The sequence below is a fragment of the Prinia subflava genome, chromosome Z, assembly GCF_021018805.1.
Source record: "Prinia subflava isolate CZ2003 ecotype Zambia chromosome Z, Cam_Psub_1.2, whole genome shotgun sequence".
NCBI lineage: Eukaryota > Metazoa > Chordata > Aves > Passeriformes > Cisticolidae > Prinia > Prinia subflava.
The window spans coordinates 21571399-21586086 of NC_086283.1; the positions used below are offsets into that span (position 1 = coordinate 21571399).

Consider the following 14688-nt stretch of genomic DNA (forward strand, 5'->3'; position numbering starts at 1 on the left):
AGAGCTCCAAGGCAAAGAAGTTGCTATAGGGACTTTTGGGTAACTTCCCCAAATCCCTGCATCTCCCTCAGGTTTGGCAAATGTCCCAATATCTTTCACCAAAATCAAGGTCTTAATCTCAAGACACCTTTCCTACGTAAGGCTGCCTCCTGATCACGATCCACAGGGCCCGTGTTTCAACACCCAGGATTCATTAATATTTCCTGCAGAGTGCTCAGTAAGTAGCAAATAAAGCAGGAAGTGTCCCAGATGTTGGAAAGAAAAAATGGAATTATTCATTGCTTACTAACATCAAATGCTAATGTGAGAAAAGCATCCTTGAAGAAATCCTTGACTAAAATTCATCAGAGTGATGTGAAATCACTGTTTTAATTATGCATTTTGAATGTATTTATTAGTCCCGGTTCTGATCTGACTTACAGATGTTTAGCAGTGATAAGGGTCTGCTGCAGCCTTCGGAATTACTCATGATTTATAATGACAAAACTTGGATCAGAATTAGGTCCTTGTCACTACTCTATAATATCCTTTCATCAAACTTCACATTCAACAGATGAAAGCGACCGTGGTTTCTGCAATTTCCAACTCTACCACTGAGCTCATGAGTTCCTTTTTTTGAAATTTCTATTGCAGAAATGATGACTCTCGCAGCAAATTTTGTCTGCTTGAGTTATACTTGCCACGAGAAACTCGAGAGCAAAGGAACTGGAGTTTTTAATCCACTAAAATGATGCGTTTGGCCTTGTGCTGGCAATAAACATGGAATTTTAATGAAGGAGTTAATTGCCTTAATTATGCAACTCTACAGTCTCATTCTTTCTTATTGTTGCGACTATTAGATATATATTTAATATTGAGAGATTTTCCAAACCTGTGGGAGATCCAGGAATTTGATGAGGTTACCCAAAAGCTCAATACCAGACAACAACTGGATGTGCTCAATATCAAATTATTTAAAATAAAACACACTCTGTTCAAGAATGATTCACAGCCATGTGGTTTCTTTCCAAAAAATGATGGAATTTTAAACTATTGCTTGTTCTAGAGCTGATCCAGAAAGATCAAGTCTCCAGGGATGCTTTACTCCCTAAGGCATGAATGCATGATTAAGCTAAACGTATTCCATAAATGCCTTGATGACATTAAACTAAATTTTTTAAAGAACAGATGGAGAAAGTTAATAAATATTTCATTCTATAATATAAAACTCACTTCTATATTCACAACTTCAGGGATCCTCAGCTTCACAGACATCAATAAGTCTGATGGATTTCTTGCTGCATTCTCATTCTTCTGCCCTGGTGTCTCTTATGGGATCATCATTTCTGCACGCTTGGATTGTTTTATACGATCAGTGAAAGGCAAGTGACTGTAAATCTTGACCTCTTCTGCTCCTGGATTATACACTTTTATTCTTCGTGACCATAAGTGTTCATCTCCACAGTGAATAGATAATTAAATGACAAAAATTATTCAAAGGGATTTTATAGTGAGAAACTGTCCCTTGAAGAACTGATGGGGAACAGGCATAACCCAAGGAGAATCAGGGAAAAAAAAAACCAGTTTAGAATGGCCAAATAAAACACTGAAATCTCTGTGTATTTGGGAATGTCATGAAACATCCATTCTCTGGAAAAAACCTGAGATTTTTACCTGCACATCCCAATTCTATTCAAACAAAATTTCTATTAAGTGAAAACAGTGTGGGTATAGCTTAAGAACTGTAGCCCAAGCCTGTTATTCATATGAAAGAACTAATCTTCACATGGGGGAATTACAATTTCTCACTGTGTGTATGCCATGAATCTTGTAAAAGAATAATTAGAACTTGCTCCGAAAGGAAAGAAACGCCAGACTTGAATAATATTTTAGGAAGAGCATTAACAAACATTTTTGCACTGCCAACAGTCTTCAGCGCTTCCTAGCAGAGATTTACATTCCATTATTAATTAACCGCACTGAGTCAATAGTGTGACATAAAGCTCGGAAGATGTGAGTCGAGCACAAACTCTGACATCCACGAGAAGGACGCATTTTGTGAAGTTTGATTTAGAATCTATGCAAACGAGCTCAGCAAGCAAGGACCCAACAAACTACTTCAAAGCACCACGCTCCAGCCCAAAAAAACATGACAAGATCAAATCTTTGTAATTTCCCAAGTGTTTTTACAAACCTCTGCATATTCAGGACAAATTATTTCACCCCCCCAGTACCCGGATAGTTTGGTGGAGAATTAAGAGGTGATTGTAGGGTCACTGCCACGTTAGCCAATCACCTGAGTGACTGCAAGAATTTAAATGTATTTAAATGACATATAATTTGTCTTTTTGAACCTGACTCTTGTGAGGTGTCCATAGAATACAAGGTCCCAGCTGAGCTGCCTGACAGGGCCAAATAAAATAAAACCCAAAAAATATCAGTGTTATTGTCCCCACTCCCGTTCCTCCAGCTCCCACCATCATTCAGCTTTTGGGTTGAGAAACTTCCCCAGAGTGTGTCCAGGGAAAATATTCAATTCAGAGTAACGACAAAAATTATTCAAAACAAATTTATAGTGCGAATTTGCCACTGGAAGCTGATGGGGCACAGGCACAGCCCAAGGTGATATCACAATATCATGCTATTGTTCCCTCTCCTTTTCCCTCAACTGGGATCACCTTTCAGTTTTTGGGTTGGGAATCCCCGCAAAGTTGCATCCATTAAATGCAGAGTAAAGCATTGCTTTAAAGAAATACTAGTTAATTCTTGTTATGTTTCAAGCCACAGAAATTGGTTTATTCCCTTATTGAAAGTTAGGCTAGGTCCAGGTATATTTGCATCTTCAGAATCAGGGCTTTTAAAGAAGAAAAAAGTTTCTCATGTTTCCCGACATGCCATTAAAAGGGTTGTCCTTTGATGTCAATTAGAGCCAGCTAAGAAAAAAAAAATCATCCTTAATTGCTTTTAAGAAATAGACATTACTGCTTGCACTGTCGCAGCCAGATTCGATTTCCTTTTACAAGAAACCAGGATGCTGGGAATGCTGTAAAACTCCAGCTCTGCTGAATATGGATGTGGAGCTCTGCTGACAGAGAGCTGCCTTTCCTTGGACTGCGGAAAAAACTGGTGCAGCATCCATCAACTGATGGTGCTGAAATATCCCCAAAGTGAAAAAAGGCTGGAGCTGGATGTTCAGCTGAGGCTGGTTTGGGATGGGCAGTGATTGGACACCTCAGAGCCCCTTCCAGTGCCTGAAGGGGCTCCAGGGGAGCTGGAAAGGGACTGGGGAGAAGGGATGGGGGGATGGGACATGGGGAATGTCTTCCCACAGCCAGAGGGCAGGGTTAGATGGGATACTGGGGAGGAAATCCTGGCTGTGAGGGTGAGGAGACCCTGGCACAGGGTGCCCAGAGAAGCTGTGGCTGCCCCTGGATCCCTGGCAGTGTCCAAGGCCAGGTTGGCCAGGGCTTGGAGGAACCTGGGATAGGGGAAGATGTCCCTGCCCATGGCACGGGGTGGCACTGGATGGGTTTTAAGGTCCCTTCCAACCCAAACCATCCTGGGATTGTAGGATGCCCAGTGCTCCATCCCTGCCTCCCCATGAGAATGAGTGTAACCTATCCTGACAACTAGAGCTACAAAATCAATCAAGTCCTCAAAACTCGGGTGTGTTTCTTTACAAGGAGCATCACCAATTTCCTCAAAGCCTCCACAGCTGTCTTACTGCAGGGAATCCATAATGTCTCTGCCCACCAGGAAGAAGAGGAGTCCAGAGAGCAGCACCAGGGGCACCCCGGCGGCGGCGAACATGAAGGACCACCCGTAGTAGACGTGCACGGGGACATCATCCAGGCACTCCTCGCTCCTCTCCAGGAGGACGTACTTCTGGAAGTCAGCTGCAAACTCCTTCCACATCACAAAGAGAAACACGAGCAGGAGAAACAAACCTCCTGCGGAGAGAGACAAAACCGAGTCATTGCCTGTGCAGGAAATACAGGAATGAAGGTGAGGAAACATCACCACAGTTTCTCATCCCTGCTCTGCATCAAAGCTTTGTGTTGTGGAATTGTTGGTCCTGACGTTGCTCTGCAGGTTCCTGTGGAAGCTGAGGACACTCGCCATGTGTGGGGCTCTCGTGGGAGAGCCCCACGCCACAGTGATCAGTTCCTGCCCTCTGACGCCTTGTGCTTTGACCACCTGCACTTCTGAAGGATCTGCCTCAGCAGGATAAGGCCGTGGAGAAAACACCAGAGCAGGGCTGATGTTCCCAGCAGGGACCTGCATTCCTCTCTCAATGGTGGGATGTTTCACCTTTTTCACTTTTAATTTCTAAGATATTAATAAGGGGGCATCAAAACTCAACCTCTTCTTTTCTTTGTATCTACCCTTGCAAGCAGTGTCATAGCCAATCCCCAGCAGGAAGGCAAAGGTGCCATGATAAATCCTGCTGATGCCAAAATTCTGGCACTGCCACCCCCAGAGCCTGCAGAGCCTGCAGGGCCAACACGTTTTAGGGTGGGAAAGGCACACAACCATGAAATATTAATCTTAGATGGGCTACTAAATACCAGAATAATAACAAGAACAATAAGCAGCTCATGCCATGAAGCTGGAAGCAGATGACAAAAATTAGAGTGGCCCAAATCTCATTTACTGTGCATCATTTAAAAAAATATATATTTCTGTGGTGCGTTTTAAACTCAACATCTGTTAAAGCTAAATAGTGACGGTGTGATGAAGGGTCTGAAAGCAGTTCAGAAATATCTGATCTTGCTACTTCACAGGTAGAAGCTGCTATTTTTAAATGGTGCTGTATAACACATAGATATACACACACACACATATATGAAAGAAATACATCACAGATTATATTATTTTTATGGCTGAAGTGAATCGCTCGAAATTAATTTAGTTGACAAGTTACCACACAGTTCTGTGGATGTGTTGTGGCTTCTGCAGGATTTAATTTCTCCTCTTGCCATTTTTAAATCAAAGGTATTTGTGGCGTATTTAATTATTCTTCCTGGCAGCTTATACACTCCAAAATCCAACTCTTGTGCTAAGGAAGGGAAAGAGGTAAAGCTTGATGTTGATTTATCTGCTTAGGGAGGTCACTGAATCTTCATTCAGAGGAAACACATCCGTGTTTTACTGTGATTCTGTTTATAATGGTTATAAAACCATATCAGAGACAAAAATAAGACTCACATGAAGGTAAGAGGCTTCAAAGTCCTCTAGGAATGAGACAGAAGATGCAGCTTCCTACCCTAAGCTGTTACACTAACTAAACTGCCTCCCATGCCCTAAAATGATGCAATCTTATCAATCAAAAATTGGTGTAGCCATACAAATATTCTCTACATCACACTGATATTCCAGCCGCTCTCCCTGACATGGAAGAGTCCTTGTTTTTCCTGGAGAGGCAGGCAAGGAGTTAAACAGCAGCTGCTGGAACATTTGCATGTTCATTGAGGTTTTGATACCACTTGAAATTAAGTGCACAAATAAATATTTTACACTTACTATGATAGTTGTATGCTTAAAATACCAATTATTCTACTATAAGAAAGCGATGGCGTGTTCAAATAGTCACATGTCCTTTACAAAATACAATGTATTGATAAGAAGGCAATTAAGTCTTTATTACTGATGTAATTTAAAATTAAATTAATTAGATAGCAACTGAACCTTGAAAAGTGCTCCTTTAAAGATCAATTTCTATTTCATTAACTTATAATACCTACCATAAGAGACACACATGAAAGCACAGCCCCAGTGGGACAGAGAACTGTGGGTATGGAAAAGTACTTTGGAATTTTGCTTTAAATAACCAGGAATTCTGTGTTGATATCTCCCAGGACAATTTAGATGGCCTAAGACTCATTTTTTTTTTAAGTAATCAGATCAAAACCTTCCAGTCCTTTCTGAGGAGGGTGTGGGAGGTCCCATGTCTGGGGGACACAGCACCATCCCCAACCTCTTAAGGAGGTAAGGAACGGGAATTAGTCCTTTCTCTGGTCTCAGGAGAAGCTCTAGGTCGTGGCATGGAAGGATTTATTATTAAACAGGTACTGGAGGTGATGGCATGGCCATGGCATCTAAATTAAGAATGTTTTCACACTCTGGGCAAATGACAAGAATAGGTAAAGCAAGCAGCCTTCTTCACTGGAATAATTACAGCTGAGTGATAAAGAATCCCTGGGATTTACACCACGTCCTCGGTGCGAAGAGAAAATCAGAAGGGCAGGTGCAGCCAAAGGACAGTGGGAGCTCAGGAAGGGTGGAGGCTCACCAAAATCTGCTCAGCCAGAAATGCGTGTTTGGAGCAATCACAAGTGTACCTGAACCTGCCTAAAATGTGTGACACTTACAGCCACCAGCAGCCTCTTCATTATGAGAAAACCAGGAGGATTCCCTCCCATATTACCAAAGGATTCAGCCCTTTTATTTTTTAATGCTGTTGTATTTGGGATTTTTCATCTGTTCAACAGGTTTCACTTCACCCCCACCCTCTGGGGCTTTTAGTGCTGGACACAGACAAAAATCATCTTTGTTTCCTGCCAGCTTTGGGTGTAGAGACACAGATACCTTCTTGCTTTGGGCAGCAAAATGAAATACTGAAAACACATAGTTTTCTGCCCTAAACATGACACTGGCATTGGCACCCACACCCAAGACACAGGGAGTGTATTGGGTTTGGGTAAGTGAAGACCTCAGCAAACCTCATCCCCATGTTCCTCTCAACATCCCTGTGCTTTCTCCACTGGAAAATTACCCAAGTGATCCCTTTCCTTGCCTCCTTCTCCCTCTTTGCCTCTGTTCATCAGGATGGTACTGGGAAAAATTAACTGTGAAACTCCATCTCCAGGTTGACGAGGTCAATGGCATCTTCTGGGGAGGGGCTAATTGCCAGAAAATTGCAGTGGGGTATTAAATCTGTCTCCTTTGTGCATTGCAAATCCAGGAGCCTGGAGCTCCATCCCCCTCTCCCAGTGGAGCTGTGTCTTCCGTGTGGGCAAATTGAAGTAGAGCTTTTCCTTTCTCTCACTTTATTTCCTCGTGACACCTTTATAGCTGCTAATTGTGGGGACAGGTGAGTGAACTCGATCTTTAACTCTCATTCTGGGGAAGCTACTGAACTTTTGTGTAATCTGCTAATTAGGAGAACAATGAACTTTGACTCATTCTCCTCCCTCATTCGTTGCCTCTTAAGGATGTTAATAACGATGAAATGGAGGAGTGACCTTCAGCTGCCCTTCCATAACTGCCAGCCCTCACTGCACGTGGGGAGCCTGAGACTGCCAAAGTGGAGCTGCTCCATTTGGGAAGCAGAATCTGAGCAAAAAATCCAGCACTTTAACTCACAGGACTGAGAAATCTACCTTTTTTTTCCATGCTGTTGGGTCATGCTAAAGAACAGGTCAGTCCCACTATGGGCAGGGATGTGACCCCTCATCCCAGGTTGCTCCAAGCCCCATCCAACCTTGCCTGGAACACTTCCAGAGATGGGATGTCCATAGCTCCTTTGGGCAACCTGTGCCAGTGCTGCACCTCTAAGTTTGGTCTCTAAAATGCCCAAAGGAAAAGAAAACGGAGGAGCACAAGGTGGGAAAAGTGAAGGACCATGAGCGAAATTGTCTCAGCAACTCAAGGAGCTTCCAGAAGCTGCAGCACAGAGCTCACCCAGCCCTCTTGGTGACATTGTTGTGACAATTAACCAACCTCTGACTACTGAAACAAAGGGACAATCAGGCACCAGGCAGGATTTGCCACCCCTTGGCAGTGCTGAAGCTCATTCCAAGATGGCAAATGCTGTGAGGAAAGCAGCACTCTGGCTCTTGGCTCACATATTCCAGGTGTTTTTGGAAGAAGGCTGGCAGGGAAAACAGCTCTGCTGGGGCAAAGGATGTGCAAAAGCAGCACCAGCAAATGTCAGATGGGCTCCAGCTCTTTCCAGAGTCACCCAGTGGAGGAATTCCAGAGAAATGGCCCCAATGCTTTGGAAGGGCTCTCAGAAACACCTCCCAGAGTGGCCCATTGGTTATGGGAGCTGGCACAGTGAGATTTGCCCTCTGCAATGCACAGTTAATAAAAGGCATCTCAGAGGGAAATCCAAAGGGATCCAGTTGAGCTGTAACAATCCTCACCCTTCGGTGCTGGATTACCCCAGCGACAGATGGACACACAGCCCTCCTCACGACCATGACAGGCTGTCATCCATAAACGTCTGGGAATGCATTCACATCAGTAGTGTCTTTAGAGCCTTTTGGTGGAAAAAGTGATGTCATTTTGCAGTGAATAACCATGACTTCTCCCAAAAGTAGGGAGCTGGTGGGCAGAACAAAGCCACTGGTGAAGGTTCCCTGTGAGGCTGGGACATCCTGCTGTCCTGGTGCTCCATCTCCCATTCCGACTGCCAGACCACATTCCCACTCTGCAGATTGCCAGCTTTTTCACACTTCCTCAAGGAGAGATCCTTTCTGTAAGGGAGGTTAATTAACACTGACCCGCAGGCCATGATTAGAAGACAAGAGGCGCTTTCTCCTGCATCATCCCTGCACATCCCGCTATCCCAAGGAAAGGCATGGCTGGGGACTGGAGGCTGTGTTAAATCCATTGTTCCTAGTGCTTTGTGCAATTGTGCAAAATATTTTTAGAGGGGATAATGAGAAAATAACCATGGAGGGATGTAACCCAAATCCATCCAGAAGTCAGGGCCAAGCAGGATCCAGAGGTCTGAGACCAGGATAAGCCCCCCCGAATAAAAGGATCAGTTGAAACACTAAGAAAACTTTGCTGAAAAACACATTGAATCCTTCTGCTATCATTTGAATGGAAAATGTAGTAGGAAGTGTCTTCCAGCTGAACTCGTTCCCCTGAATGACTGTTAATAACAATGATTGCTGCTCAGATTGAAGCCGCATTAATACAAACTTCAATTTTAACAGCAGCATCTTTGTCTAATGCCAAGAGGTTTATGTGATGCATAATCAGCTCTTCTAAAAAGTGTCACATTCGAAGCCCCAGCCTTTTAATCAAGGAGTAGTCAAATAAAGTGAAAAAACAATGAAAAATAAGAAAAAAGGGAAGACAGTTGAGTATTACTCGGCAACATTTTCTGTGATATTTCTGCCCAATGTGCAGGTTGGACACACTCCTCAGGGACATCTGCTGCCTCCTGGGAGCCTGGACTACAGATGGGAAGAGAAAGCTTCCTGCCCTGGTACAGCCCTTGGATTGTATCCATTATGGGATCACAAGAACCCTATGGAAAACTACAGGCTTGGAGCAGCATGGTTGGGAACCTGTTTGTGGAAAAGGCCCTGGGGGTGCTGGTGCCAGCAGCTGGATAGGAGCCCAGGGGTTCCCAGGTGGGCAAGAGGCCAGTGGCACCTGGCTTGGATCAGGAATGGTGCCCATAGGGATCAGGGCAGTGCTGTCCCCTGTGCTGGCACTGCTGGGGCTCCTCCAGTGCTGGGGGCAGCTCTGGGACCCTCATGACAAGGGGGAGATTGAGGGGATGGAGCATGTCCAGGGAAGGGAATAGAGCTGGGAAGGGTCTGGAGCACCAGGAGAGGCTGAGGGAGCTGGGAAAGGGGCTCAGCCTGGAGAAAAGGAGGCTCGGGGGGACCTTGTGGCTCTGCGCAACTCCCTGACAGGAGGGGACAGCCAGGGGGGTCGGGCTGTGCTCCCAGGGAACAGGGACAGGAGGAGAGGGAACAGTGTCAAGCTGTGCCAGCAGAGAATCAGGCTGGACATCAGCAAGAAGTTCTCCATGGAAAGCATTGTCCATGAAAGCATTGTCCATCTCTGTCACAGGCTGCCCGGGGCACGGGGTGGAATGACCATCCTTGGAGGAATTTAGAAGTTGTGTCGATGAGACAGCTGGGGACATGGGTCAATGTCAGAACATTTCTTGTTAAATATTTTCATTTATGTTTTTAGGCCCCCAAATTTGGGCTCACCTAAAACATAAACTGAGAGCAAATACAGTGTCTTACATGGTTTATGCCAGATATGAGGAAGCAGGAGCTGGTGAAGGATCTGCAATTAAGCAGTGGTTTTTCAGATAAAGGCCTGATTTCATTATGAAGTTCTTCACTTGGAGCAGCTCAACTGAGTTCCAGCCTGTGGCTGCTTGAGTCATAAAAGAGCTTTTTTCTGAGTTTGAGTCACTGGTATAAATCAGGTATTTCTACTATTGAAGCCAGTTATTCCTCTCAAATACAGAAAAGGAAAAAGCCCAAGTGATAATTCAGTGGAATCATTGGTAACAGCAGTGGGAAAAATGAATAAATGCCTATTTTTAATTCATTTTCCTGCAGTGCCATCGTTTCATCTTTTCAGGTCTCCTTAAGCCAGCCCTCCCATTTTGGATCATGGGGTTTGCCTTTCATCACTCCGTGGGTTTCCAGCTCTATCAAAGCTAACAGCAGAGGCAGGAGCAGCTCAAATGCAAAGCCTGACTTTGGGAAACTGAGTGGGGCTGATGCTGCCCAGGATTAATACACCTGCAGGCTTTACTGAAATAAAAGGGTTGCATGGAGGAATAGGAAAAACAAAGTGATTTTCAAAAATCTCAGCCTTGCTAGGACTAAGGACTATCTTGCTAAAGCATGGCTGAGCGTACAATCATGGAATCACAGAATAGTTTGGGTTGGAAGGGGCCTTGAAGACTGTAAAAGCCACGGACAGGGACACCTTCCACTGGACTATGTTGCTCAGAGCTCCCAGGGGTTTGATTCCAGTGGGGAAGAGGGAAATCATTTGCTGCTCCCATCAGAGCCCCATCTCCCACGGCAGCACTTCATCCCCACCCACCCCCACCCCAAAGCCACCCTGCCCCAGCCACGTCCCCTCACCTGAGAGCAGCAGGAATCCTCCCCCAACTTTGTAGGAGCGGGGGCTGGAGAAGGGGACCCCACACACCAGCAGGAGCCCCCCCACGAGCCCAGCGGCCACGGCCAGCAGGATGAACGCTGTCCAAAAACCTCTGTACACTGCAAGAGGAGCAAAGTCAGTGAAAGGAGGGGGACAGAGGCTTTCTTCACCCTCAGAAATCTTTTTTTTAATGATGCCATGTTTAACTCCTGCTTTAGAAACAGCAACCTGTGACCCTGTTGTGTCAGGCAGCCAGGGCTTTGCCAGGGCACCTGGAACAGCCACGGGTTCAGGGGGAATGTCATGCCCTACAGAATGGGACTGGAATGGGGCCAAAAGGTTAGGAAGGTTTGCCAGACAAGCACACCAGAAAAAGGGGTGGGAGGAAAGAACATCACTCTTAGCTGTGCCAGGGGAGGTTGGAAAAGCTTGGCAAGAAAGGAAAGAAAATAGCAAAATTTGGAGAGGTGGATTCAGACCATAGCTTGGTTCCACTTTAATTAACACTTCAGGAAGGTGCCAGGCTCTTGGTTTAAAATAAAAACAGTGTTTGCTAGCAGGACTGCAGGGAAAACAGAAATTCATGAGTTCCCTCATTGATGGCCTTGTTTGACTCCATGAAAGAGAATGGGGCAGGAGAGCAGCTGCTTCTCCATCCAAGGAATTTGGGGGGTTGGCTGTGACTTCAAACAACCCCCCCAAGCAAAGCTGAGCAAATTTGGTCCATCACATCCCACCAGATGGAAGAAGATGGGATGTAGCCCACCAATTTAAGTCTCCCAGTAGCCAAGTGTCTTGCAGACACTGCCATAAACGTTATCCAAAGGTCTTCCAGCACAGACGTTCCGATACCCTGCTCCCCATCCCCTGATTTATTTGATCCCTAGGACCACCACATCTCTCCCTGCCAGTTGTTTTCCAGAAGCTCCAGTTTGATTTAAGCCGAGCATGAGCAAGTGGGTAGTGCTGAAATGATTCTCACTTGAAAGAAAAATGATACAGAGAAGATGCGTTTTCCTCATTTGAAACCATTTTGTCAGGAGAGCCACTTAGGGAGAGATAAGTATCTTGAACTCTCCAAAACCACAGAATTCATTTTCATGTTTAACCTCCCGTCACCCATTTTTCTCAGGGAGCCTAAGAGGATGCAGATAAGGCAGAATTATCTCTGGAGCAGGTAATAGCTGGAGGACCCCTCTCCTTGGACAGCCTCCTGTTTTGTCAGCGTTTGTAAATGAGGACGGGCTGGTCAGAAAGAAAAGGGTGTTAACAGAAGGGGCTGCACCCCCCGAGGGCTTTGCGGAGGATTGGGGCAGGGGAGGAGCGCGGTGCTCCCCCTGCCCAAAATGTGGGGTCTGAGCCGCCCCCACGTCCCCAGAGGTGACGGGGACAGGCAGAGCCCGCAGCGCCCCGGGGTGCAGCCCCCCCATCCCCGGCACCTGCACAGAACCATTAAGGTCGGAAAAGACCTCGGAGAATATCGAGATGGTCCCGGGACTGCGCCAGGGGAAACATCTGGGAGGCAGCCGGGGAGGGTTTCACAGCCGGGGCTGACAGGCAGGGACAGATGCCTCCGGCGCCCTTTATTTGGGACGGAAAAAAATCGTGCTTGTGTTTACCAGCAGGATCATTCAGAACCTGGACGGCTGTGCTCGCCTCTCCCAAGCAGAAACAATCCCGCTGCTTATCCCGCGTGTTTGCTGCACGTCCCGCACCCGCTCCTCCTCCTCCCTCCACAGGTCCCTCGTATCCATTTGACACCACGGAGCGTTCCCTGGGGCAGGAATTCTGCACAGCACAGCCAAAGAAACGAGCTGCTCTCCCTCAAATGCTCCTACCGACAATGTTGAGGGGTTTTTTAAATTAATTTCTCATAGAAAAAAGAAAAAAGAAAAAAAAAAAAAAACCAACTATAAAAAGGTACTACTAAAGGCTAAGGAAAAGGTCAAGATGTTTGTTTGTGCAGAACGTCTGCCCTGCATCCCCAGAGGCAAGGCAGACTGATGCACACTATTTAAAGAAATCAATTCATTTCAAAAAAGATCATTGAATTAATTCTAACTGCTGCCACCGATTTAGCAAATTAAAATTCCTAACAGCAGCTGATTCATTAAAGAACTTGGAAAATGTAGAGAAACATAAATAAAAAGGGACCCAGTTGAAAGGGAGCTCTCCAACTGCGCAGTGCTCAGTGCTTTAAAAATTAGCCACTTACGTGGATTTTCTAACAATTTGGTCTTTAACCGATTTTCCAGCGCTTATTTGTCTTGCCACAAATCAACACCTGACCTATCCAGGGAAACCAGATTCTGGGACAGAGTCAGCACTCAGGCTGGGTTTGGGTCGGCTCCAGCTCTTTCCAGTGTGTGAGGAGATGGGGGAGAATGGATTTATCCTCCTGCTCCAGCTCTTTCCAATGTGTGAGGAGATGGGGGAGAATGGATTTATCCTCCTGCCACAGCCCATGCCAGCATGGCCAGGCTGGAGGAGAGAAAACGTGGGAGAACCTTTCAGTGTGTGCTTGGGACAGCAAACCAAGCAGGACTGGTTTGTGAAGGAGCTTTCCAAAGGTCTTGGCCATGCTTGGCCATGTGAATTTACAACAGGAGAACCACAGCACTGACACACATCCCGAATGTCTGCCTGATCTCTTGGAAAAAGGAGCTGCTGGGGGAGAAGGAAAGAAACTCACCTGCAGTTGTGTCATAGGAGGGATGGGGGAAAGGTGCCACAGCAATGGGCATGGGGAAGAGGTAGCCATGCATGCAGAACTTGGGGTGTGCTTGGCTGGCTGCAAAAGATGAAAAAAAAATAATTAAATTCCCGTTTGCTTTTATTTCCCACAGAATCAGTTACAATACTGAGATGGTGATGTGCTGTTGTGCAAAACCCTCAGTGAAATCAGAAGACTGGGGAGGAAAAAAAGATAATAAATCTTGGTTAGAGAGAAAAATAAAAATAGAAATAAGAATTGTAAAAGAGGGAAGATATCAGAAGATCTGAGACTGCTTCTTGCACATCTTCTCATCTTCACAACCTGAGTCTGAGGTGCACAAAAATCACGGAAGATGGAACAACTGAAGTCAGTGTCAATATTCTCATTGCTGTTTTCCTCCAGAGAATGTGCCTGACCACCTGGAAGGGTCAAAACATTTGGATACCAGAACAAGGTACTTCCAAGACCTCCAGCTGGTGAGAAGGAAAAGCACAATTAGAATGGAAGTGCCCCATCAATATTAATACCACTGAGGCTTATCATGATTAACAGTAATAGAATGAATGTTAAATGAATTAATTAATGGTTGGCCACTTATTTAAATATGTTCTCCAGCTCAAAGGAGCACTTTATAATAGGTGGACATTAGTTCATGCTAAATTGACTATGGAATACCTATTGAATTAATTATTACATCCACAAGAGCAGTAAATTAATTTGCCATGATCAATCCTATTATAATAAATACATAAGGAAGTAGCAAAAAATTTGCCAGTTATCAGAGTGACTCATTTTACTTCAGGTAAAATTATATTATGTATTTCCATATAATGTAACTCAGTAGCAAACTCCCTGTCTCAAGCCTGTCCTTTTTTATCACAAATTTCCCGTGTGAAAAAACTCCCATTGTTCAGTTGAACGGTGGCGGAAAGTATTCCTGCAAGATTTTACAGTAAACAGGTCAGGGGCTGGGGGACAGTGAAGTCATTTGAAATGTTAACCACTGCAGAGTAAATTTAGTGTGGGAACCTGCATTATTTTCAGGGAAGTGCCCTCCAAGGTGATTGTGCTGCTCCACAACCACAGGAACATCTTCCATCATGGCCTCGGTG

General features: G+C 45.3%; 1 protein-coding gene across 1 annotated transcript in view; it reads right to left on the reverse strand.

The window, feature by feature from the left end:
* Window positions 1-2769: 2769 nt before the first annotated feature.
* The window catches only part of LOC134563928 (transmembrane protein 182-like), a 14864-nt gene continuing 2945 nt past the window's right edge, over window positions 2770-14688 (reverse strand). Inside the window, exons 3-5 of the mRNA XM_063422361.1 lie at window positions 13553-13651; window positions 10842-10979; window positions 2770-3929 (exon numbers count right to left, since the gene is read on the reverse strand). Of these exons, the coding sequence (XP_063278431.1) occupies window positions 3700-3929; window positions 10842-10979; window positions 13553-13651 (467 nt within the window). The 3' untranslated portion in view covers window positions 2770-3699. The remainder of the gene's footprint in view (window positions 3930-10841; window positions 10980-13552; window positions 13652-14688) is intronic.